The 25,875-nt window shown below is 45.5% G+C and overlaps 2 protein-coding genes across 3 annotated transcripts; one reads left to right on the forward strand and one right to left on the reverse strand.

Moving 5' to 3' along the window:
- Positions 1-1,705: 1,705 nt before the first annotated feature.
- Ndufb5 (NADH:ubiquinone oxidoreductase subunit B5) lies at positions 1,706-16,515 on the reverse strand. The gene is made up of 6 exons (XM_021158382.3): positions 16,357-16,515; positions 8,270-8,358; positions 6,437-6,503; positions 5,186-5,247; positions 4,407-4,513; positions 1,706-1,913 (listed from the first exon to the last, which is right to left on the reverse strand). Exons 1-6 carry the CDS (start codon positions 16,478-16,480, stop codon positions 1,793-1,795), a joined length of 570 nt encoding a protein of 189 aa, XP_021014041.1. The 5' UTR covers positions 16,481-16,515; the 3' UTR covers positions 1,706-1,792.
- Positions 16,516-16,766: 251 nt separating this feature from the next.
- Mrpl47 (mitochondrial ribosomal protein L47) lies at positions 16,767-25,802 on the forward strand. Of its 2 annotated transcripts, XM_021157567.3 has the most exons (7): positions 16,767-16,920; positions 19,434-19,585; positions 20,039-20,099; positions 22,463-22,559; positions 23,504-23,634; positions 24,772-24,867; positions 25,585-25,802. In XM_021157567.3, exons 1-7 carry the CDS (start codon positions 16,823-16,825, stop codon positions 25,706-25,708), a joined length of 759 nt encoding a protein of 252 aa, XP_021013226.1. In that variant the 5' UTR covers positions 16,767-16,822; the 3' UTR covers positions 25,709-25,802. The 2 variants fall into 2 exon arrangements, with proteins under 2 accessions (XP_021013226.1, XP_021013228.1); XM_021157569.3 differs by lacking the exon at positions 19,434-19,585 and having other exon boundaries at positions 16,902-16,920.
- Positions 25,803-25,875: the final 73 nt, after the last annotated feature.

A 25,875-nucleotide genomic window follows, 5' to 3' on the forward strand; every position in this document is an offset into this window, starting at 1 on the left:
GCTGCTGGGCCCAGGCCCTGGGTACCCTCTCCATGGGCTGCTGGAACCCCTTTACTCTTTACTCCTTTTCTAAGAGCTGTAACACTTCTAGCATCCTGCTCAGTTTGGAGTTCTGTGGACCCCCATTCCACTTTACCCCCTCTCAACTTGGCGACTCTGCTGCCCTTGAAAGAAGAGGTTGACTGCAGACCCCACCCATTCCAGACTTCACCTTTCTGACCAGTGTATCAGCAGCATCTAGACACTGCGAGAGGAGAAGCAGAGCCTGGAACCAGTTTTCTACATAATTAATTGTCCTTGGCCCAATAGGAAGGTGTCTGTTGCTGCCTAAAGGAACAAAAGAAATAAAAGGCCACAGGGCCACTTGTCAGGCTGCCTGCTCCTGACCTCCTCCAAAGTCTTCTGGAGTGGTGGAAGCTCCTTGTTTTCCCAGAAAGGGATGGCCACACCCCACTACCCCAAAGATTTGTCCTGAGGCTTTCCTATGCAGTCCCACAATTCTGCCTACAGATTGAGAGAAGGACATAAGGTTTCTGGGCCCTGCTTATGCAAACCATTTTGTAGGAGAACTAGGAAAGAAGGAACAGGCCATGAACATGTTGGATTTGTAGATATCATTCACTTTTGTGCACTGTGGTCTTTTTTTTTTCTCTTATTCTGACCATAGTTTCCCTTCCCTCTGCTGCCCTCAGCTCGCCACCACCCAGCTAGCTCAGTTGTAGGTTTCAGTTTGCCATTCTACTAATCTGAGGGATATATCATTCCTTATGTCCTACTAATACACAGAAAGTTTGGCACAGAAAGAACAATCCTGTTAGAAATAGTTGTTAAGTCTAATGTGTAACAGATAGGAACTAACCATATCTTTACAACCATGCTTACACACACACACACACACACACACACACACACATACATTATCCTCACTTAATAGGCTTTGGAAAGTTGAATAAGTCACATTAAGTTACATCTGATGAAAGGTATGTCTTTTGGAGTGGAGTTAAAAGTTATTATTTTGGGGTTTGGGGGTGGGGGGTGGGGTGGTAAGTAGGAAGTACTAGAGACCAAACCCATGTGTGCCAGCACTCTGCCACTCTTCCAAACCCTCAGCCCTCCGTCAGCATTCTAGAAGGATCTAAAAGTAAAACACAGCTAGAGAGTGCAGCTGTGGCTCTGAGGTGAGTGTGTACCTGGCCTACTGAAGGCCCCGGGTTCAAACACTAGCACCAGGAAGGACGCAGCCAGGCTTAGGAAGGAGGCACCTTCAGTGTTTACAGAGCAGTACTCTAAGGAAGTTCAGTTGCTGTGTCTCAAGTGTTTGTGTCTGTAGTTCTAAAAAAGAATGGCACGTACCCCAGAAGTAAAGCAAGACGCTACAGGATAAACTCTAAGGCTTTATGTATTCTGGTAATTGATAATTGTATATGGTTGGTTCAGTATTTCTTTTGAACTTAAAATTCCAAGTAGTCCCAAAGAAGTCCCATCTGCAATGACAGATGACTACAGTTCCTAATATTCACAGGACCGCTGCACCTTCCACCTGCCAGACAACAGCATCAGCAGCTTACCAACAGTGTCACTTTAGGAATTCACAACTTCCCAGACCTCCAGCTCTCATTACTACCCTGTAAATCCCAACAGATGAAGCTGAAAGGCCCACAGAGAACACATCACCTGAACCACATGAAGAACCAGCCACAGAATCTTGTGTACATCAGAGCAAAAATACAGAGTATTTATTCATTTCTTCCCACTAGAGGGACACACTGTTCTTGGACAGACGAATGAATCATCAGTTGTCAGGAGTTGCCTTTGGAGAATGATCAATGAACTCCTTTTCAGGGGTTGGAAATTGATACCAGGGTCCATCACCTCGGGCACGCATCAGCCTTCGAACTTCCTGCTCCTTTAACCTGTAACAAAGGGAATAGTAACTGAGGATACGAACACGTGAGCAGATGCAGCCACTACAGCAGTCAGCAGAGCTTCTTCAAAATAACAAAGCAGAACCACCATAGGACAGAGGCCTTCACCACTCCATAGCCGCACTGCTCAGGGGTCTAAGTTGGCTCACTAGACACATAGCTGACTATCCATGTTCCTGTGCATAATACCCAAGATATGGAAGCACCCTAGCTGTCCATCAACAGATGAATAATAAAGAAAACGTGGCACATTTACACAATGGCACGCCATTCAGTCATATGCAGACAACTGCATGAAGCTGGAGGGCATCATGTCCTCTGCTGTGTGGAATCCATACTGATATATACAGGTATAAACAGGACACAAAACAGATGGGGAACTACTGGGGGCAGAAAGGGACCAGGAGGAGGGAGGACAGGAAGAGATCAGCAGGCAGGGGAGAAGGGAAGAAAAGGTAAAGGAGGTAAGGATGAGCAACGTACATCTTTATGAAGATGCCATCAGAAAAGCCATTATTCCATACACCAAAAAAGTTAATGAAGGGGAAAACAGTCCCACAATCCCAACAACAGAGGTAGTCACTGTATGCATGATAGTCTGGCACAGACAGGCACATGGAAGCAGACATCTGCTATACATACAAGCCAACTTGGGACTGGTGAATTTTATCATCAATTACATTGAACAATTGTCTCCACAGGCCCTGCTCCATGGCTTTGGGACAAGCTTGCTCTGTCATCCACCTTTCCGATGTTAATACAGTTGGCTACAGAACACCCACTAATGTGCCCATGCCAGGGTCCCGTGCTGGGAGGTGATATGCTGTCATCTGCCTATACTGCTGCTATCATTGTTCAGAGAGGGAAGAGGGAATTTCTCCACAGCAAGTGGAGTCCCCTCACCAGCATCACACTGAATGGCCTACATTAGATATTCCATTGTTAAAAACAGAAGAGAAAAATCAGAGCCAAAAGCCCCATCAACCCAGAGCTCCACGCAGCTGACATCATACATCTCTACTCTGGGTGATTGGTATGGCACAAAGATACCTTCACAACTCCACAGCCAAGGCCAAGCCTTCTCCATGAAACCCTGGCCTTCCAAAGTACATGTATTAAGCTTTTTATGACCAGAAATGTACAACTACATAATTCACTTCCTAAGCATTAGCCAGCTCTCTAACCTTACTTATGAGATTAGATACCTTTGTAACTGTGACTTAGAGAATATTTATTCAACTTTTCAGAAAGGACTAAACACTTTTTTCCCTCCTCTTTTAAATATAACTACACAAAATGTGTAACTATCATAATTAAAGAGAAAGAGTTCATAAATCTAAGAGAGAGTAGGGGGACAGGGAGGAACTGGAGTGGGGAGAGGAAAGGAGGAAGAAATGGTGTAAGTAAAAGTACTCATGCAGAAAGTTCTTACAGAAATAAATAAATACATAAATAAATAAATAAAAAACAATAACAGCAACAACAACAAACAAGACACAGCCAAAACCCAAGGCTGAGGAAATGGCGCAGTCAGTGAAGTGCTGGCCTTGCAAGGACAGTTCTGTCCCCAAGCCCATATAAAATCATCCCTTTCCAGTGCTGAGGTGGAGACGGATCCTGGAGCCTGGCAGCCAGCGGCAAGCCTACTTACTCCACAAGCTCCAGGTCAGTGAGAGACCCCGTCTCAAAATTTAAAACACAAAACAGGTGGCTAGGGACTGAGGAGCAATGCCTGAGATTATTCTCTGCCTTCCATAGGCACACGCCTGTACATGTACACACACACACATCTGCACACAGATACACACCAAAAAACCAACCAACCAAACCCAAACTAATGAGCACACCATGGACCGAGCGAGAGAAGCACAGTAGTCAAGGCATGCTCTTCTCGGGAAGAGCATTAACTGAAGGCATAATTAGCCTATGCAGGGCTAAGCAAGGTCCGTAAGAGGGCTGTATCAGCACCCACCTAACTTAATACTAATGACATTCTCTTAGAAGCAGGTACACAGGGGCACATATGGCTTCTGGTTGTTATACAGGGCAGTCTCTAATGATGTGGGATGGGAAGAAGCAGGCAGGTAGTGGAGTGGGCTGCTGTATGCAGAGTAGCTTCTTTAGGAATTTCTTTCCAGGGTGGGAGAGATGGTTCAGCAGTTAAGCGTACTTGCTGTATTCATGTCTGGTGGCTCACAGGCCTGCAACTCTAGCTTCAGGACATCTGATACCCTTTTGGCCTCCATGGGCCTACATCCAGGCAGACACATACACAGAGACATACACTATAACCATTTAAAAAGGGGAGAGAGACAGAGACTAAGAGGGAGAGGGAGGGGTAGGGGGAGGGCATTCCTCTCAGTATGAGCTATCATCCCCCAGTCAGCAACAGAGTCCCCCTTCTCCCAGAAGAGCCCTCTAAAGCTTCACACAGACATCCAACTTCTGAAGCTGCGCTATTCTTCCCGCCCACTCTCCTACCGTAACTCAGCCTTTTCAGATTCAATCTGGAGGATAGCCAGGGTTTTCTCGTAGTTCTTTTCAGGGCCATCATAGAAATTCCGGGCGATCCATCTTGATATCGGATGCTGAGAGAAAAGGTGTTTCCAATCAGTCACCTTCTGAAGGATTCTTCACGTTTCTGGTTGGCTACTGTTTCAGATAACTGAAGCACTGACATGACAACAACTCTGATGTGCTTTAAGTCACTCTGAGCCCTGGGCTCACGCTATTGTTACCACTTTTGAGATAAGTACCTGAATGGCAGCATCTCCGCAGCTTAAGGGCGAGGGAGGAGACTAACCAAATTCTACTGACCAGACTCCAGAAATCATCATATTTTATGCTTATGTAATTTAACCTATAAAGCTTAACTTTTTTAATGAAAAAAGTACCATGAATTGTTATTTGCTACAAAGATGGCTCAGCATTTTGGTTCCCTCATTGCTCTTGCATCTGGATACATTCTCAGCACCCCAGTGGCTCATCATCATTGGTGATTCCAGTTCCGGGGGATCTGACACCCTTTTCTGGTCTCCACATATGTGGAATACCGAGCACACATGGAGCACATTCATACATTTAGGGAAAACACCAAATCATGTAAAATAAAGAAATCTAAAAGGAAATTAAGTTTTAAAAATGTACTATCTACTTGATGTGAAAAACTGAATATAAAAGTATATCATAATTGCCTAATTAAGACATTTACCACTACATTAACAAGATATCCAATAAAAGTTTGAATGAGCTGTGCAAACCTTGTAATACTCCCAGTGTTCAGGGATGTAGCCTTCTGGGATTTCTGCAAGCTCAGCTTCACCTAGAGAGAAAATGTTGACGATGCTGGGTCAGCACTGACAGCCGTGTCCCCAGAAGCCAGCTTCTCCATGACTCCTCTAGTGCTAAACTCCCAAGGGGAAGATCAGTCCCTCATGAGGGGTCCTAGTCATCCTGTAGGTGTAACACAGGACCTCCAGCATCTCAGCAGTTTCCCATTTTGTTCTTAGGTAACAGACATAATGAAGGACACATTGGTCTCTATTTTATTTTCTGCTGTGAATCTACCAGACAAAATATTCTAAGATTCAAAACTTGAGCATTTTAGAATCCTGTTCAGAAGGCCTTGTGTGCATTCGATGCTTCCAGACCTTAAGATGAATTTTAATTCTGTCAGTGCCTGCCTTTCTGTGTATCTCTGTCTTCTGCATGTATATCTGTCTCTGTCTCTCTCATTCTCTCTTCCCAACTTGACTGTTACTCTATTTTCCTCATCTAGTTTGTCAAAGCTGATTTTGGAAAAGGAGATATGGTGGTTTGAATAAGAATGGCCCCAAAGGCTCATATGTTTGAATGCTTAGTCACCACAGAGCAGAACTGTTTGAAAGGATTAGAAGGATTTATAGCTTCATTGGAGTAGGTGGAGCCTTCCTTGTTGGAGGAAGTGTGTCAATTAGGGTGAACTTTGAGATTTCTGAAGCCCCACCAGGCCTAGCTTCTCTCTCTGCTCTTGGCTACTGCCCCAGCACCATCCACATTGGCATGCTCCCACTGTGATAATGGCTAATTCTCTGAAACAAGGCCCCAATTAAATGCTTTCTTTTATAAGCGTTGCCTTGCTTATGGTGTCTCCTCACAATGAAAGAACAGGAACTAAGGCAGAGGAAAGGGAGCTGAGGTTTCTGGAAGCCACCTCCTCTGTAGAAATGTCCTCCATAGACTCACATGCTATTTTAAAGGTCCCAGAGCTTTTAGGAGGTGGGACCTGGATGGAGAAAGCAGTGAGCAGAAGCAGCCTTTAAAATCGTCAAGCCTGCCACCCTGTTTCCAGCAGGCTTCTTTTGCTCCTGGTCCCCTCCCACTTCTCGCAGTAGGCCAATGTCTCTCTAAAACCATGACAAAACAAACCTTTCTTCCAAAGAAGGTCTGTGTCAGTGTGTGGTCGCAGCAATGCAAAAGTAAATAATATAAATGTTCCATCTCATGGAGTGAGGGCTGGATGAGTGACTTACCAATAAATATGTTCACCAGTGTTATGCCAATTATAACTGGGATCCCAGTCAACATAAGGTAGAATCTCTGTGAGGAAAAACATAAAAACATAAAGGTTTCTCTCATGGCCTTTCCTTCTTCTCCCACCAAAATTATCCTCATTTGATGTCCTTTTATCCTTATTGAACAAACATGACAATTTTGGAATCAGAATTGAATCACTGATTTCTGTCACATTCCTCTGATTTAGTTTTTAGACACAACTATTTAGTAGAGTACAATATATGTGCAATGACTTTTGACTTCTTGGTTAAAGCAATGAGATAAAAAAAAAATTCTGTATTAAGAACAAATGTGAAAACAGTAGCATTTCAGCCACTGAATGTGACTGGAGTTGGTCCTGGTATGAAAAGAGGACACTTGCTATGTGTGATAGCACATACTGGGGAATCCAGCATTCCATAGGTGGAGGCAGGAGGATCAGGAGTTTGAAGTCAGCCTTGGCTACATAGCAAGTCTGAGACTAGCCTGGGATAACAGAAGATCCTCCATTAAATTAAAAAACAGAAACAAAAAACAGGGCTAAGGAGAGGCAGTATGCACAATGGGGAGGAGGGGGAGGGCTAAGGAGAGGCAGTGTGCACAGTGGTGATTAGGGGGAGGGCTAAAGAGAGGCAGTGTGCACAGTGGGGAGGAGGGGAGGGCTAAGGAGAGGCAGGATGCACAATGGGGAGGAGGGGGAGGGCTAAGGAGAGGCAGTGTGCACAGTGGGAAGGAGGGGAGGGCTAAGGAGAGGCAGTGTGCACAGTGGTGATTAGGGGGAGGGCTAAAGAGAGGCAGTGTGCACAGTGGGGAGGAGGGGAGAGCTAAGGAGAGGCAGTGTGCACAGTGGGGAGGAGGGGAGGGCTAAGGAGAGGCAGTGTACACAGTGGGGAGGAGGGGGAGTGCTAAGGAGAGGCAGTGTGCACAGTGGGGAGGAGGGGGAGGGCTGAGACTGCACACAGTGGGGAGGAGGGGGAGGGCTGAGACTGCACACAGTGGGGAGGAGAGGGAGGGCTGAGACTGCACACCGTGGGGAGGAGGGGGAGGGCTGAGACTGCACACAGTGGGGAGGAGGGGGAGGGCTGAGACTGCACACCGTGGGGAGGAGGGGGAGGGCTGAGACTGCACACCGTGGGGAGGAGGGAGAGCATCTCAGGGGAACAGCAAGCCTCCATTTTTAAGCTCCTGGTTGGTACTTTTTGGATCATGATACGGACAAGCAGCATTCTAAACAAGTAGTATTACTTACAATCCTGCTGAATTAAGAATGTTGACTTAAAATCAACGTTCCCAGATTGCATTAAAAAAAAATTACATCCCAAAATAGAGCTGCTTCTGTAGAAGTCTTCCAGTGAGTCTTTTGCTAAAACGATCTTAGTTTTTTCCAAACCTATCTCAGTGACACCAGTGAGCAGCTCAGCGCCTTAGGCTTTAAGGTCTGTAAACATGCTGATGTCCATGGCGCAGGGAGAGGGCCACAGGGCCTGACACGCGTGAACACGCACTGAGCAGACTCTGCCCACCCAGTCCTGCAGATTCATTTCTACACTTGAAGAGGAAGCTCAAACTGAACTTCAAACTGCATGACCCTGAGCAGAAGGAATGGCTGGCACTTGACCTGCAGTCCCAGTGAATCCATGCTTTGAAAAAAAAGGTTCCAGCTAAAACGTAAAAAGTTCAGAGCAAATCAGATCTTACTACACAGTCTCAGTATCCTCTGGGGGAAAAGAAACAGTAATTTAAAAATGAAAGACATCTCCTAATGGGAATCTTCCTCCTGGACATAGCATAGTTAGAACATTTCAACTCACCATCAACCTCAAGAAGCGAGCGTCATAGTATAAAGAAGGCTTGACGACAAACAGTCTCTTGCCATGGTCCCCACTGTGCCGCACAGGAGCTGAAAATGTGAAACTGTTTAACAGGGCTCATGCGGGGCGGGCAGAGAAGACCACCAGATAGATATACACGGGTGAACGTGCTTTGCTTGTGCATCGGAGTGGGCAGGACGCGTCAGAGACTGACAGGCTGTTCTCAGGTAGAGCTGCTGCTGCTGCTTTTATTTCATTTCTATCAGTAAGCACATGGAAGCCCAGTCCTTACACATGCTGGTACGCACAGCCGTAGAGCTTCTTGCTTTAACCCAATGTAAAGACACTGAGCAGGCGATCATTTCAGTGTACCTCAGAGTCAGGCAGGGAGGGCAGATGCTCTTAACAGCTGCTAACCCTTGCTTCCCCTACAGAAAACAAACATGCTAAAGCCCCCTAAAAAACAAAGGTGAAGGCTGCCTCCTAACACAGAAGGGGAAGGCAGGAAGCTGCGGAAACCCGGAGGGACAGGACCAGCAGTATCTATGCCAATCTCTAGCAGGAATTTGACTGTTACAGACTACACTGAGTTAAACTCAATGTCTTGTGTATGCTAGCCAGGCATTCACCAGGCTATACACCATCCTTCGAATGGTGACAAAATCCATTTGTAATTCATTTCTGACTAGGAAGACCCTCCCCCCCTCCTTCTCCTCCTCTCCTCCTCCCCCCCTCCTTCTCCTCCTCCTCCTCCTCCCCTCCCCTCCTCCCCTCCTCCTCCTAAGATCAAAGCTTTGGAATGACTTCAGCCTTGTTGGTCTGTGACTCCTAGACCCCCTCCTCTGCTCCACTGCCCTGGAGCTGCGAGACTTGCCATCAGCACTCTACACCAGGACCCTGCTGCTACTCAGAAGCTTCACGGCTCCACTTCTGCTCGGATTCCCACTGAAGGAAACCTAACAGCAAAGAAATCGAACCTGGCCGAGACCCCTAGGTGGCAACGCTAACATAAGAAAGAATGTTCCATTTGTTCGAGTTTAACGGCTACAAGTCGTCACTCCCTTCAGGCAGAAGCTGATGCTGTCCCAACAGATGCCACGTTCCCTCTAACATGCCACACACCCATGGGTCTGCACAACTATCCTTGGGTGTCAGTATCCATGAGGAACGAGTTCTGGGTTCCTGGATACCAAACCTTTCAGATGATCAAAGACCTTAAGTGAATCATCACACCCTTACAATAGCCCACACGTTCTCCTGTGTACTATGTCTGGTAATACTGATGGCAGTGAATACCATGAAAACCACTACTATATTGCATTGTTAGGGGAATAATACCAAGAACAAAGGTTACAGGAGCAATTTACTTCCCAAATATTTTCAAACCACAGTTATCTGGATTCGAGGATGCTACTGCATGGATGTAGAGGGCAGCTCCACTCGAACTAATCCTGCCACGTTCAATGATCCACAGCTGAAGGTGGGAGCTGTCTGGATTTTTGGAATCACCTGTAGCAGCTAACAGGGTTTAGGAAGTGAATTCACTAGAGAATCAGATATGGGCATTAATTTACTAAGTACAGATTATACTACTGACACTACAGACGTGACAAGATAAGAGACCCCAACATTTTTAGAAACCCCTTTAAAAGTTACCGTTATGGAAGAAAGTCAGGATGATACTACAAACCATTCATGAACTCCCTAAAGACTGAAATGCCCACTGTGTGCAGGTCCTCTGCGAGGCCAAAGGTCAAGATGGATACAGACCCTGCTGGGAGTGAAAGAGTAGACAAGCCCTCGAGGCAAAGGCAGCAAAGAAACAGACAAACCAGCAGAAGAAAACAGGCCCAGAGGGAAAGGGCACAGTGGAGGGCACGGAGGACACGCACTGTTCCCTTTGGGAAGAAACTGGTTGGCTTGTCCTACCTGTGCTGGACAGTTTTATGTCAAGTTAACATAAGCTAGAGTCGCTGGAGAAGGAGAGAATTTCAGTTGAGGAAATGTCTCCATAAGATCTGGCTGAAGAGCATTTTCTTAATTAGTGATTGATGGGGGAGGGCCCAGCCCATGGTGAGTGAGGCCACCCCTGGATTCTGTAAGAAGCAGGCAGAGTAAACCTCAGAAAGCAAGCCAGTAGGCAGCAGCCCTCCTAGGCCTTTGCATCAGCTCTGGCCCCCAGGTTCCTCCCTTGTCTGAGTTTTTGTCCTGACTTCCTTCTATGACAAATGACAAAGTGGAAGTGTAAGCCAAAGAAACCCTTTCCTCCGACCCACTTGCTTTTGGTCACGGTGTTTCAATGCAGCAATAGAAATCCTAAGACATTACCTAGACAATGTGGTCCACCACAGAGCTCCAGAATCTAGATGCCTGTAAATGTCCTGAGTGGGGAGAGACACGGGTGGGCCAATAAGAATGGCCCCTGGAGACTCATACTTGAACACTCAGGGAGTGACATTAGGAGGTGTGGCCTTGTGAAGGAAATGTATCACTAAGTGTGGACCTTGGCATTTCAGAAGCCCAAGCCAGGCCCAATGTTTTGTTCTTCTGCTTGCTGCCTGCCAATCTAGATGTAGACCTCTCAGCTCCCTCTCCAGCACCATGTCTGCCTGCATGCTGCCATGCTTCCCACCATGACAATAATGGACTAAACCTCTGAACCTGTAAGCCAGTCCCAATTAAATATTTTTCTTTATAAGACTTGCCATGGTCATGGTGTCTCTTCATAGCAATAGAAACCAAAGCAGACAGCTTACCTGAGCCATGGAAATACAAAGCAACTTTTAGAAAAATGGCGAATTCAACCATAATGAAATCAAATCCTAAATAAGTCTTCATGCACACTTACAAAAGGCAGAATCTGATTTCGATTTCTTTTTTTTTTTTTTTTTTTTTTTTTGGTTTTTTGAGACAGGGTTTCTCTGTGTAGTCCTGGCTGTCCTGGAACTCACTCTGTAGACCAGGCTGTCCTCGAACTCAGAAATCCGCCTGCCTCTGCCTTTCGATTTCTTTTTTTTTTTTTTTTTTGGTTTTTCGAAAGGCAGAATCTAAAAGGCTCAACACAAAGTAAGTAGCAAGTCCTACTGGGTCCACAGAACCTTCAGCTGGCAACAAAAGCATCCCAGGACAATTCAGCCTTAACCTGCTGTATTAGAAGTACAGTGAATGGATAAAACCTGCATCCTTGGCCCGAGGATGTGACCTAGCAACCAAGACCTAGCTTCCATCCTCAGCACCACATAAGAGTGTGGTGGTGCATGCCTATCATCCGAGCAACTGGAAGGGGCTCAAAGTCAGACTCCATAGAGTTTGAAGGTAGCTTCGGCTCCACGAGACCACAGGAATTCACCTGGTTTTCATTTTCTGACCATTCCAGATGTGTATCCATTCCAGAGCTCGGTTGCTTTGTTTTGAGACAGTATCCTTGTATACCCTAGACTAACCTTGAGCTCGCTAAGCACTGCAGGCGTACCTTGACCCTCCTTACAGGGCACATACTTTAATAGAGAACTTAAGCAGCTAGGTTGTTTACAAACCTGGCAAGTGACCTGGGGACTGACAGCACTGAAGTCGGGATGGAGACAAGGTGCTGGTTTCTTTGTATGAATGTTTTGCTTGCATGTTTGTCTGTGTACATGTACGCCCAGTGTCCATGAAGTACAGAAGAGGGTGTCAGATCCCCTGGTCCTGGAGCTGCAGATGGCTGTGAGCCGCCATTTTTAAATAGCTAAAGAACCATTGAGGAAAGAGGGCTCTACTGTTTCCACTTGAAGGGAAGAGCAATGCTCAACGTATAAAGGGAACTGTTCTCTGCTTCACGGATTCAGACGTTCCTAGAACTGTGGGGGCTGAAGATAAAACTGGACTGCTTCACCATTTTTCACGGCCGTTGTCCACGAATCCACAATGCAATCTGGAAATCCTGTGTGATACAGGTTAGCCTAGAGGATCAAGCCGCTTCTTTCAGAAAACCTGATCACAACCCCTATCTTCAAATAAAAATAGTTTCCTTCTCAACTCATCTCTGGCTTCTCAAGACAAATATCCCCAAGGCAGGTGGGGATGACAGCACACAGCTTGAAGTTCCAGCAGTCAGGAGGCAGAGCCAGGTTGAATCTAGCCTGGTCTACATATGGACAACCTCCAAGCCAGCCAGGCTGATGATGAGATGATATCTAATAGAACAGGACAAAGATTCCCTAAGAAATCTTGCCTGTTTCCTGGGTTTTCTTTCTGCCTAAATCAACCCCTATGCCCTGGGTTCTTTGCCTCTGTCTCACATCGCACCCTTTGGCTTTTCTGCTTTCCCCAGATAGTATTGGTCTCTGCTTTTCCCTTGAGCAAGATTTGATAACTTCCTTTAACACGAAGCACACTAACCCTAAGAGTGTGTTAAAGCTCATGAGGTCAGAGGACAATATATAAAGCTCGGTCAGTGTCTGACAGGTGGCAGGTCTTGTGGGAACATTGTTGAATTTACATTTCTTAACTGAACGTTTACAGGGATCACTTAAGTAAATCCTTACAGTTTACTACACTTACTCAGAGGACCTTGTACACACCTTCCTCCTTCAATCAGAGAACAGTGGAAGGATTAATTTATATGTGGCTTTAGTGAACAATCATTACAACAATGGAGCAAACATAAAAAAAAAAAACCAAACAGCCAGCACTTGGGGAGCAGAGACTAGAGGAAAGTTGTAGGTTGGAGGCCAGTCAGGGCTTCCAGTGAGACCTGCATTAACACCTCATGCTACAACAACTGAACAATGGAAGAAAGGTAGGGCTGGCTGCATTACAGAAGTATTGAGGTTAACAACGTGAACTGCTTCCTCTTTCTTAACACATAATTACCCAACCGTTTAACAATTACTCTTTATTAACTATGCCTGATGACTGCTATCCCATAACTATCCTGAAATGTACTTCAGAGCAGTCACCTTCCACAGCCCCGAAGTCTCCCTGCTGAAGTGGAGGGTCATCTGCTCACACTCTGAAAACATTAGGATGAACAGAGCTTACAAGACCAATTCTCCAAAAAATGATTTTTAAAATTTTTATTATATTTTAGGGGTGTGTGTGTGTGTGTGTGTGTGTGTGTATAGAGGTGAATGGAGTTGCCTGTGGAGGTCAGGGACATGGGGTTCTGAGGCTGGAGTTATATGCTGTGGCCCTGGGAATCAAACCAGGTCTTCTGAGGATCAGGAAGCACGATTAACCACTGAGCCATCTCTTCAGCCCCCTCCAATAAATGATTTTAAATATGCAAGTCACTCAGGAAAGCTATGTAGTTTCCTGACTGTCATTGATGCCAGGATTGAGCAAGACAATGGTAGCAGCTTTCTATTGGTATTTCAAACAATCAAAAGCTGGTCATTCATTCATTGTCTTCCTCTAAATTTTCAGTTAAAAGTATCATTTGAATTCCTTGGGCCAAAAAGTTAGGTCCACTTCCTTGCATCTGTCAATCTTTCATCACTTATCAGTGGCAAACTGAAAATGATTCTAAAAGGGCTAGTGAGGCGGCCCGGGAGGGAAGCGCATTTGTTTGGAGGCTTGATAACCTGAATTTGATCCCCAGATCGCACAGTGGAAGGAGAGCTGATTCCCACAGCTGTCTTCTGACCTCTACATGCACAGGCACTTTAGTTGTGTCAAGGCCCCTTCTCCACCCCAACTGAGCCCTGATCACCATCTTCTCCTTCTCTCAACACCTAGTTCTCCCAAAAGCCCTATATCCAGGAAGACCTGGAAGCCCACACACTACTGCCAGTTTCCCATGTTAAGATGATTCCCATATTCATTTTATATTTATACTCCTCGTCTGAGTTCACAGTACTGTGTTCACAGATCTGTTGATCCACTCTCCTCTACCCTGAGAAATATCTGTGAATATTAGCTTTGGAATGGAAAGGGATTCAGTGTTTTCTGCCACAGCAAGTTGGAGGATTTGCTGCTTTGGGTCTGTGGCAAAGCATGATGGAAGTATGTGTTAGAATGAACTGCCACCTTCTAGTGACTGGGAAGCAGAGAAGAGAGGCTGATGCCCTTCAAGGACCTCCTCAATGACAAGATCTTGGACCAGAATTCCACCTCTTAGACGCTCAGCCACAACCTACCAGCTTCTTGGAAGACTGTGGCAGGAGCATTGAAGGTTAGAACCAGCCTCCAATGCAAAGTCTATTCAAGATCAGCTTGGGCAACGACACTCTGACTCAAAATTTTAAAGAGTAAAGACAAAAAGAAGGGCTAGGGATGTAGCTCAGAGGAAAGACCTCACCTGGCTAGAATAAGCAAGCACTTGTATTTCATCAGCAGTACCAAAGAAATAAGCAAATAAAATACAGGGTAAATTTAATGCTGTGTGTATTTTCTAATTTAGGTGCATGGTGCTAAAAATGTCTCCTACTCAAAGGGCTTCACAACTACTCTGTAAGGTATCTCCGTCAATCAGATGGTCATCTTCCAGAAAAGGAAATGAAGATCATAACCAAGTGCCTTCCACTTTAGCTCCTAGTAGGTGTTGACTCAAGGTCATAGAGCTCTTAAATTCTGCAGCCAAGATTTGAATCTCGGCAGCCCAGATCCAGAAAAAGAAGATGGGAGAGGGGCCTAGCCATCTTGTTGGGCTGCCCAAGGAACTGGTGGAAGAGAGGAAAACCTTCAGGGAGCAATGGCAGACTCATAAGCCAGTGAAAGCTGCGACAGTCAAACAGTCGCTCTTGGAACAGCAGCGAGTAAGCCCTCCCTGTTTTCTCTGGACAGGACATCGGCTCCCCGTGGTTCTCTCGGAACTGCAGGAGTGAGACATAGTTCAGGAAGAGAGGGACCACGGAGTCTTAGCTCAGCTCAGCTAGACTACAGTCAGCACTTTTGGGGGAGGGTTCAAGGGATCTCTACTTGTGTATCTGAGGATATTTACAATAAAAAAGTGATGTCAAAAGGATTTGACCAAGAAGTGTCAGCACATGGAGTCTGCCTGCAGTGTAAATTCCTGCTGGGTATTTTAAATGCACTGATCCTTTCCAGCATGTTCCAGAAGGTCCCTATGTATACTGCCTCAATATAATAGGCTTTAGGGCAATTGTATGTGTGTGTGTGTGTGTGTGTGTGTGTGTGTTTCTCTATATTGGACAAAGCAAATTGTTATCTCTAACCAAGGCCCTCACTATGACTGTCCTGAGACCTGAGCTCTTTACCCCTCTTAGGCTCCTTTCTAAGAGAGCAGAGGTTCTCAACCTTCCTAATGCTGCAACCCTTTAATGCAGTTCTTTGTGTTGTGACCCCCCAACTATAAAATTATTTTCACTGCTACTCCATAACTGTAATCTTGCTACTGTTATGGGTCACAATGTGAACATCTGTGTTTTCCTACGGTCTTAGGTGACCCCTATGAAGGGGTCACGACCCGCAGGACAAGAACCACTGCAAGATATGAAAAGCATGACTGCATTAACATACAGGAGATACAATCTGGGCTGAATCCAACATTACACATTCACTCGCTCTACAGTCTTTTTAAACAACAAACATAAAATATTTTCGTGGCCTTCTAAGATGTTGTGAGGTCCACGGACAGTTATTACCGTGCCTAACGGGGCTGTCACCTGGAGCCTTTTTAAAAACACTCGTGCCTAGGAACACCATGACAGCCTTCACTTCAGTGCGCTTCTCAGCATCTTCCTATCTGCGGGTTGGAACCAGCTGCAGGTGCCACGCACCCTGATTCTGCCCTGAGCCCAGCGACGCAGTGCAAGCCTGCAACCCCAGCCCTCGAGAGCCGGGACAAGCGCAGCCTCGGATCCCGGAGACCCTGTCTCAACAACGAAGAGTGTGCAGTTGCCCTTGGAGACGCGGGCAGCAGCTCCATGCCTGCCTAGCCTGGCAGCGAGGGAGCAGCGCCCAGCATGGCGTGGCAAGGCACTTCGCAAACGCTGAGCTTAAACAAGGCCATCCGATTTCTGCAGCAGCTCTTCACACCAGAGCCCCAGGCCGACTTTGTCCCCGCTCTCTCCCTCGGAGGTCCCCAAGGTCACCTGGAAACAGCCCTCCCACCTCTCACCCGCGTCTCCGAGGCCGCCACCCACCGACAGTCTTCGGAAAGCTCCGCGTGAGAAAACTCCCGACTCCGAGTCCAGGGCCAGCGCGGCGGCAAGTCAGCGCTGTCAGCGCGGAGACCGAAGCCCGCTGCAGCAGGCTCATGGCCGCCATGGCTACACCGGCCACGGAAGGAAGTAGGGAGGGCTAAGGGAGCCGGGAGGGACAATCCACCAGTGAGGGCGAACGCTAGAGGAGGCCATATTGAGTGAGGGCAGCGGCCGGTTCCAGCGAGCTTCACAGGCAGGCGCTGGCGGACAAAAGTGACGACATTGTAGGTGGGGCGCCCAAAGAGAGCTCTGTAAACTCTATGGCAGACTTGGGAGATCGAAGCGAGAGCCGTGGGAGCGGCCATGTTTTGTAAGGGCAAAGCCTGTTCCTGTTTGCTTCACTTGCCTCACGCCGACAGCGGAAGTGACCTCGTGGACACCGACACTGTGGGTCTCCATTAGAAACATGGCTGCGACCAGTCTAGTGGGTGTTTGTAGAAGAGCCTCAGCGTTCCTGAAGGCAGCTTGTTCCCTAGTAAATCCCAAGGACGCTGCTCACTCGGGGTAAGTGGTGAGAGAAGAAATGACTGCCTCCGCCTTTGGGCGCTTCTTGCAGGGTGCAACAGAGCTCTAGACAGGCCACCGCGAAGGCTGAGAGCGTGACCTTGGAGTCGCCTATCCTGGCGCACCCCCGCTAGTCCTCCTGCGTTCTGTCGCCGCGGGCGGTGGGAGCATCCGCTGCTCGGTGCGGGGCTGGGTCGGTTGGGAAGGTTTCCGAGGAGTCCTGAGCTGTGAACGGAAGGCTTCCCCCGGCGTCTTTGTACACAGATTGCCGGGCAGATGTTAAGTGATGAGCGTAGCTACGGCAACAGAAGCTGCATCTGCGAGCGTGAGAATGACAGCTTACTCCTCACTGACACTTGCCAACAGGGAGCCGAGTTTTAGAAATAGTAGAGAGCAGATTAATTGAAGGAAGCAGTCCATGTCCGGTTGAACAGTCAGCTATCGTGCATCTATTATCTTCTATATTATTACACTAACTTTGCAAATTAGCTTTTTAAAACCTTGCAGAGTTGTAATTTGACCAGGGTGGCAAACTTGAATAAATGATTTCGTCTTCCATTATCTTTTTTCCTTAAGAATGAGCTAATTTGAGGCTGAAGAGATGGCCTAGTGTTTAAGTGCATATGTTTTCTTGCAAAAGACCTGAGCTAGTGTCACTAACTCGGCTCATGGTGGCTCTCTAACATCTTTAACTCCAATTCCTGGTGATCTGATGCCTTCCTTGACCTCTGAAGGTATCAGGCACACACATGGTGCACATACATGCAGGGAAAACATTCAGATACATAAACCTTACATTTGTTAATGAAATTATTTCAGTGTGTGTGTGTGTTTGTGTTTTGTAAAAAATAAATACCTGTCACTCAGAAAAGAGGCAAAATATTTTAAAGACAGTAAAACCAGTTATGCATTCATAGAACACATTGCCTTTTCTTTTTTAATGTTGCAGGGATACACTTGATGTGCGACTATTTCCCCAGAACAACAGAAGCGTTATTAGAGTAACAGCCACCATATACCCTTAACCCATAGTAGCCAGTCAGTCTTTGGCGCTTGGTCACATTTTTCAAGATGCCTGGATTTATGCTCTTTTTTTCTGCACTGTTGGACAGAGGTCAAAATTCAATCATAGAACCAAGGACATTGCCTTACTAAGTATGACCCCGTGGTCACACTCTGGAATACAGTGTTATTATCTAGCATATAATCCAAAATAAAAACAGGACTTGCCCTACTAATCCCTTTCCTTTTTTCTTTCCGCTTCATTGTCTCCATTCAGTTCCATTCTTTTTTCAGGATCCAGTGAAGGATCACTTAGTGCAATAGTTGCCATTCATCCAGTGTTTCTTTTTCCCTTTGTCATGACACTGGCAATTTGGGGTAGGATTTAGTTTTTTTAATTTTTTTATTATTATTTCATCACAATTAGTTTCAAGTCAGGAGTCATGGATGTAGCTCAGTGGTAAGAGTATAGCCCTTACCCAGCATGCCTAAGGCCCTGGGCTCAATCCTTAGTACACGGGAAGCAGACATAAACTTCAGTCAAATACTCTTGGTTTGGAAGACAGCACTTGTGAAACATTTTACATTTTGTTTTAAGGTCATTTTATCAGTTCATTAAGTGCTTTTAAAAACATAATTTCTAAATATATATACACACACACACACACATACATATATATATATATAATTATGCATAAGATTTTCATGCAGTTATAAAGCATTGTATGTTTATGTAACTAATGACTCTTTAATACCAAATTCAATAGATATCTTCATCAGTGAGCTCCTGCCTATTGTGTCTGTGTCTCTTGTGTAAAAGTTTCTAGACACAGAATTCCGGGATTAAAGGAGAGAACATTGTGCCTTTTGAATGTTGCTACATTGACTTTCAGAATGGTTTTGATCTGTTCATAAATTTAGTTGCTACAGTGGAGGAAGCACCTAAAAACTGTTACTCTAAAATATAATTGTGGGATCAGCAAGATGGCTCAGGAGGTAAAAAGTGCTTGCCACTCAAGCCTGGTGACCTCAGTTTGATCCGAGGAACCTAAGCAGTAAAAACTGGGCTCAGTGACAAACATCTCCAATCCCAGCATTCCTGGGCCCAGAAAGGAGGTGGAGAAAGAGGAAGCACCCAAAAGCTCTCAAGCCTGCTGTCCTGAGTATTCAGCACAGCAGCATAAAAGAGAAAGACTGTGCCTCAATGAGGTGGAAGAGAACCAACACTCCTGTTGTCTTCTGACCGCTACATGTGTGTCATGCACATGAAAGCACGTACTCACACACACATGCACTAACAGTAAAAAGATAGACATATATAATTATGTACATATGTTGTCTGAAACTATAGGGTAGCCATCCGTACAATAAAAAATACTTTCTCATGCACTAAAAGAGCTTACCAATACTAGGGTAAATATCCTGTGTAGAATTTTTGACATTGTAATAAACAAATGTTTCTTGCTAATAAAATCTGAACGTTATAAACTTTGTTCTTTATTTGTGTTCAGTTGCAGGTCTTCTCTTAGTTTGTTACTTAAGAACACACCACATGTCACATCTTTTCTCCAGTGTAAATTACTTCATACCACATTGTCAAGGAAAGGACTAGAAGAATTTTTTGATGACCCAAAGAATTGGGGGGAAGAAAAAGTCAAATCTGGTGAGATATATAGAATGGTCTATAGTAATTGACTGTGCTCTCCATCATCCTAGGGTTATCCAATTTAAAATTTCCTTTTAAAATTTCCTTTGGTTTTTAAAGGTAACTGAAGTAAAACTTCCTTGGCTGGTTGGTGGGCTTCGTGCTTAGACGTGTTAAGTAACATGAGGCTTGAGTTTCTTTTAGTTGGCTTTTTTTTTTTAATAATAATTAAAAATAGTTTGAAGTGACATTAGGAAAAGAAAATGCATTTGACACAAATACGAGCAGTCTTTGCCGGTCATGTTACTGATATTTTCATGTTAGTATTTAATTGAATTCTAATTGTATATAATATGATAATCCTGTTGCATCTTTTATAGATACAGACACATTGAATTTTGAGAGTGAGTCCTCAGTCCGGACATAGAACTAGAACTGTCACTTAATGTCACACGTTTCTCCTTCTCACAGGAGCTTCATGGACCTGCCAGCAGCTGAGGAACAAAAGTAACGAAGACTTACATAAGCTTTGGTGAGTGATCTGCGTACTGAAACATGACAGTCCAACAGCAGGGTCAGCACTACCCCTGTACGAGGCCCTGGCCAAGCGGTCTGCTGTCATGGGGCAGTGGGTGACTGCATGAGCTTATAGAAAGGTGGCAGTGGATTGCATTGAGATATGTGTCACATTTCGAAGGTATCGGAACTTTAGATTTCTGCAGTAGTGCTATGAGTCAGACCGCTACCATTACACCAGTAGTGTCAGGAAGCAAGGTCAGAAATGACACGGGGACTGGCTGGTCACAGTTACACTGCCCTCCCTTTCCCCCTTCCTCATTAACTTATTAATATAAATGCTGATGGGAAGCAGATAAAGACCTTATACACTTCCGTATACTTAGTCCTGAAGGTGACTCACCTTGCACTTGTTAGAATGAACCCTAATACCTGCAACTCATAGGAGCCTTAAACCCTAATTAGGAACAGGAGGCTCCGTTTCCAGGATAATGAAGTAACAACAATTAAACAAAATGTGGGGTCTTTAATATTAACCACATGCACACAGAAAGGATTGACAAAGAAAGCCGCAATCCTGTCAGAAATCTGCAAAAGTAGAGCTTGGACTCACTGAGGTCCAGAGTTCTGTTGCCCCCACTACACCCCTGTTTCTTTTCCCACCTCATTTGTTGCGAAGGCTGTTTAAAAACTGGAAATATTGAATAGAAGAAAGGGCATGTCCCATTTCAAGCAGGGTTCTTCCTGTTCTAAAAGAACATTCAGAAGATGTCTCTAGCCAGGCGGTGGTGGCGCACGCCTTTAATCCCAGCACTTGGGAGGCAGAGGCAGGTGGATTTCTGAGTTTGAGGTCAGCCTGGTCTACAAAGTGAGTTCCAGGACAGCCAGGGCTACACAGAGAAACCCTGTTTCGAAAAACCAAAAAAAAAAAAAAAAGATGATGTTTCTAACTAAAGTCTCACCAGTTATTCACAGCTTCTGTCTTTCTTTTTATTCCCTATTTCATGGCCCAAGTTTTCGTCTGTTATCCTGGTGGGTTGTGTCAAAGACTGTGTCAGTTGGGAATGTGAGTAGATTGTTCTGGCACATGCCCCTGCTGTCTTTCATTGCAGTATTTAGCCCAAAGCTTGTTTTGTTTAAACCATATTTGTTTTGGGGGAAGTTTCCCATGATCTGTGTAGGCTTTTGGCTTCTCTTGAATAATCAAGTCTCTGTGCCATCCCTAGCCAGGCTGTGGAATGGAGCTACCCAGCCCCTCAGCTGTCGCCAACACGTAATCTACCTCACTCACTATGGTTACCTATCTGGGAACTATAGTAGACATTTGATTTTTTTTTTTTTTTTAAGATTTATTTATTATATGTAAGTACACTGTAGCTGTCTTCAGACACTCCAGAAGAGGGAGTCAGATCTCGTTACGGATGGTTGTGAGCCACCATGTGGTTGCTGGGATTTGAACTCTGGACCTTCGGAAGAGTAGTCGGGTGCTCTTACCCACTGAGCCATCTCACCAGCCCTGACATTTGATTTTTTTATTCCCTAATTTGGAGGATTCATTCTCAAAGAATAACATAGCCTTTACAAAACCCATCCATACTGTGCTTCTTATAGAAAAGTAAATTTTAGTAAATCGTTGATTGAAAAAGGGCAACAGCACTCACTGTGCTAAAACCAGCATCTGCCACTCCTGCTGCCAGGACTGTCTGCATCTGAGTATAAAGCTCCCGCTCCTCTGTCCTGCTCGTACTGCCCTCCCTCCACAGGTACTGCAGTAATTCTGAAGCCGAGGTACTCACAGCACCCCTTTCCCCAGTGTAGCCAGGACAGTGCTTTAGAGTTTGGCTGCCTTGACTCCCCCATAGCAGGAAGTCTTCCCTGGTCACCTTAGCTCTAGAGGAGGTGCCTCATGTCCATACCATAACTGTTCTAATAATGTCATCTCCCTAACCCAGTAAGCCACCTTGGAAATGGCATGGCAGGCTAGAGGCAGAATTTACACACAAGTCTGGGATGTGAACCCAGAATTTGCGCTGTGACCCATGGTCATAGTCCCTGACCCCTCTGAGCTGTCTGCATTAGAGAGGAAGCTAGCACCAACCTCTCTCTTGGGTGTGAAGAGTGTTTGGCACTCGGGCATGCAATGGCTGCACGGTAGACACTGTTCATCTCACTTCCCTGTGGCATGGACAGACTGTGCCTGGCGCCTTTATGACCCTCTGGCACTCCACACAGGACGCAGCACAGAGTGAGCTGGAGGGTGGCTCTTCACGATGGTGCTGTGCGAGCTTTCTGAAGGACTGCAGGACTTTCTCGGCTTTTCACTTTGATGTAAGAAATCACTACTGAATGAATCACATCACAGCTTTGTGTTTGGTACAGGTATGTCCTTCTGAAGGAAAGAAACATGCTTCTAACTCTGGAGCAGGAGGCCAAGAGACAGAGGTTGCCAATGCCAAGTCCAGAGCGCTTAGAAAAGGTAGGCTTGTGGACGGGCGCTCAGACCCCGGCCTGCCAGGGTAAAGCTGAAAGGGAACGAGGTCATGCTTCTTACATTTCTTTCCAACAGTTGCACAGGAGAGCATTTTGTCCCAAGTGCTAGGCGCCTTCCCTGTTCCCTCATTCTCAGTTGCTGCTTACAGATGGGTATTGACTTTTATCCTGAGCAGCTCCCTGGGAGTAAAATGGCCAGGGCGTAAGCTAAGTCTGTAGTGAGCTGCTTTCAGGGGCAGTCATGTATGGCAGGTTCATCCACGGAGGCAGCCCTGTGTGGGGAGCTCGTGCCCTGGAGCCCACATTCCGTCCCCAGTATCCCAGACAGAAAGTGGCCATCGCACTCACGTTCCAGCTCAGCATGGCCATTCTCCAGCAGCACAGCCCACTTCTTAGCTGGCGGTTCTGTTGTTTCACCCCTAGATTGTTTTAGAGCTCAGCACTTGATTTTTCTATCATGTGTAGCCAGTGAGAGCAGAGCCGCCGAGCTTTGTACCCGCCATAGTACTGAGCCTCACCTCAGCTCACTTGCCTCCCCTTCCCTTCCCCACACCATCAATAAGCATTTGCACATCCTGCCTGCAGATGAAAGGCCACGTGTGACACAAGTGTGACACCATGTGTCTGCCTAGCCCAAGGGTGTCCTTGGCTTGGACAAGGGCAGCAGAGGTTGTCACTTCTCCTTAGCTTGCTGCATTCTCAGACTGAGTGCTAGTACTGTGTGCCCTCGGAAGCAAGGATTCAGAAAAGAAAGGATAAAACTTCCAACAGACACCCGTGAACACTCATCAAAGGCTTCTTACAAAATACAGTAAAGGGTGGTTTCTAAAAAAAAAAAAAAATAAGTTCCCGCTTTGTGGATCTCCTAGAGTTCTTTTGGAATGCAGTTGCAGGTGACGGCTAAAGTTAGCTCTCTTCTTCTCACCGCAGGTCGTTGATTCCATGGATAACTTAGATAAAGTTGTCCAGGAGAGGGAAGATGCTCTAAGGCTTCTTCAGACCGGTCAAGAAAAACCCAGACCTGGTGCTTGGAGAAGGGACATCTTTGGACGAATTGTCTGGTACATGACTATACTGACTTCTAAGAGTGGAGACGGGTGGCCTGGTTTCCCCTCTCAGGACCTTTAAAACTCCTCTCTTGTGGATATATTAGTGGTCTTATATAAAGAGAGGTCCTCATCCCCTAAACTACAAAGTGTTTTGTCTTGTAAAACAAATTCCAGACCACACAACCCATCCCCTTGGGTTCTTGTCTTGTATAAATCATAAGTTCTTTCAAGAGTTTCGTGAATTCTTCTGACAGATACATCTGACAGAAAAATCAGCCTATATAGATTCTAAAATTCAAAGAGCTAATTTCAGGTACACCTCTGCCCACCTTGTGCACTAAGAACTTGGGGCTCTTGAGAGTTCTAAGCAACAAAGTCAGATTGTTCGTTTCACTAGCATCTGGATAAGTCCTGGACCAAGTAATGAACAGCTTACCTCCTTCTGGGGAAGGATCTGAGATTCAGCTTAGACACTGAGGAATAAAGGAGAATCCACTAACTCGGGGACATGTACTGTCCTAAACATGAGTCCGCAAGTGGAGAAGCTTGAAGCGTCTAGACGTTTTCCAAGCTCAGGACCTTATATATAGCACCTCTCACTTGATGTGGAATTTCAGCCATCCTGTCAGGAACCATCTAATCCAACCAGAAAGAGAGAAATTGCCAAAACCTCTCTTAAAAACTCATCCAAAGAGCCAAGCAGTGGTAGCACATATCTTTAATCTCCGCACTGGGGAGGCAGAGGCAGGTGGATCTGAGTTCAACACCAGCCTGTGTTGGTGGTCTACAGAGTGTGTTCCAGGACAGTCAGGGCTACACAGAGAAACCCCGTCTCAAAATAAATCTTCCAAGGGCTTAGGGATGTAGCTCTGGTTGAAAATCTCTAGCATGTAATATAATTTTAACTGCATTTCCTAATAATTTTAAAACTGCTTTTAAAAAATTTTTTACTTTACCTGTTTGTGGGTGTGTGTACTGTTGGTGCATGTGTGGAGGTCACAGGGAACTTGCTCAGCATCTCACTGGCCCTTTTTATGTAATAATTTTTATTTGGTTTAATTTATTAGAGACCAATTAGAAAACAGTGAAAATTGAGGTAAAAATGTATCAAATATTTTATGTAAAGCAGTAACTTCCCTTTTTTGGCAGGTACAAATTCAAGCAGTGGCCTATACCTTGGTACCTAAATAAAAGATACAACAGGAGGCGGTTCTTCGCAATGCCTTATGTGGATCGCTTTATCAGGTGAGCAGTGTCCTCATGGTGAAGCAGCCTTACTCCAGATGGCCTGTGACCTGAGCTTCCTTTACACCTTGGTTTCTACTACATGAGGAATATGTTTTCATTACTTTGAAAAAAGAAATAGCACCAGGTTGAAACAGGAGAAAATTGATGCCATATATCTAAAACCTTCTGTGCATAAAATCACTGTCCCAATAGTGTGTACGTATCCTTTTGGAAGGTGTATGGCTTCTGTATGTCTGGAAATGAGGGAAGTTCGACAGTACCATGTGGAGTGTAAGCTCCTTATTCCAGGGCTAGTGGAAAGGGGTGTCGGCAGCACTGAGATAGTGCTATGCTACGGACTGCCACCTCAGGGTTTCCTGTGGCAGACTGCCTTCAGTTCTTATGAGACAAGGAGAGTACGGTGCTTGTACATAACTGTAGTTGGCAACATCCACCAGCTAGATGATCCTTAGGGAACTAGGTATGGCTCTTCCACCCACCCACTCACCCTTTTTCAAAAAGCTTTATTTCTTTTATGTATATGAGCACACTGTCTCTGTCTTCAGACACACCAGAAGAGAACATCAGATCCCATTACAGATGGTTGTGGTCACTGTTAAAGCTTGATTTATACACACTATGTGCTGCCGACATGACTGATGCTCTTATAGAGTTGGCTAGGATGTTTTGAGAAATGGGGGAATGGTTTTGTCTAAGTTGCTGTTTTTATTCTAGACTAAGAATTGAGAAACACGCCCGCATTGAAGCAAGAAAGAGAAGTTTACAGAAAAAGAAAGAAAAAATTCTCCAGGCAAAGTTCCCACATCTCTCTCAAGAACGGAAATCAAGTACTGTCTAAGATGAGGCCCAGAAGTCTGGTTCCATTGTTCTTAAAGTCTGTGTCCTGATGTGAATATCTGTTAAGCAGTTTATAAAGAAATGTTGTTCTTCTAGCTAACATGGCATCTTCATTAGCTCCACAAGTAATCTTCCTTCTACCAACCCAGGCAGAGTGCAGGTCCAGTT

The sequence above is a fragment of the Mus caroli genome, unplaced genomic scaffold, assembly GCF_978045245.1.
Source record: "Mus caroli unplaced genomic scaffold, Mus_caroli_1 scaffold_3, whole genome shotgun sequence".
Classification (NCBI taxonomy): Eukaryota; Metazoa; Chordata; class Mammalia; order Rodentia; family Muridae; genus Mus; species Mus caroli.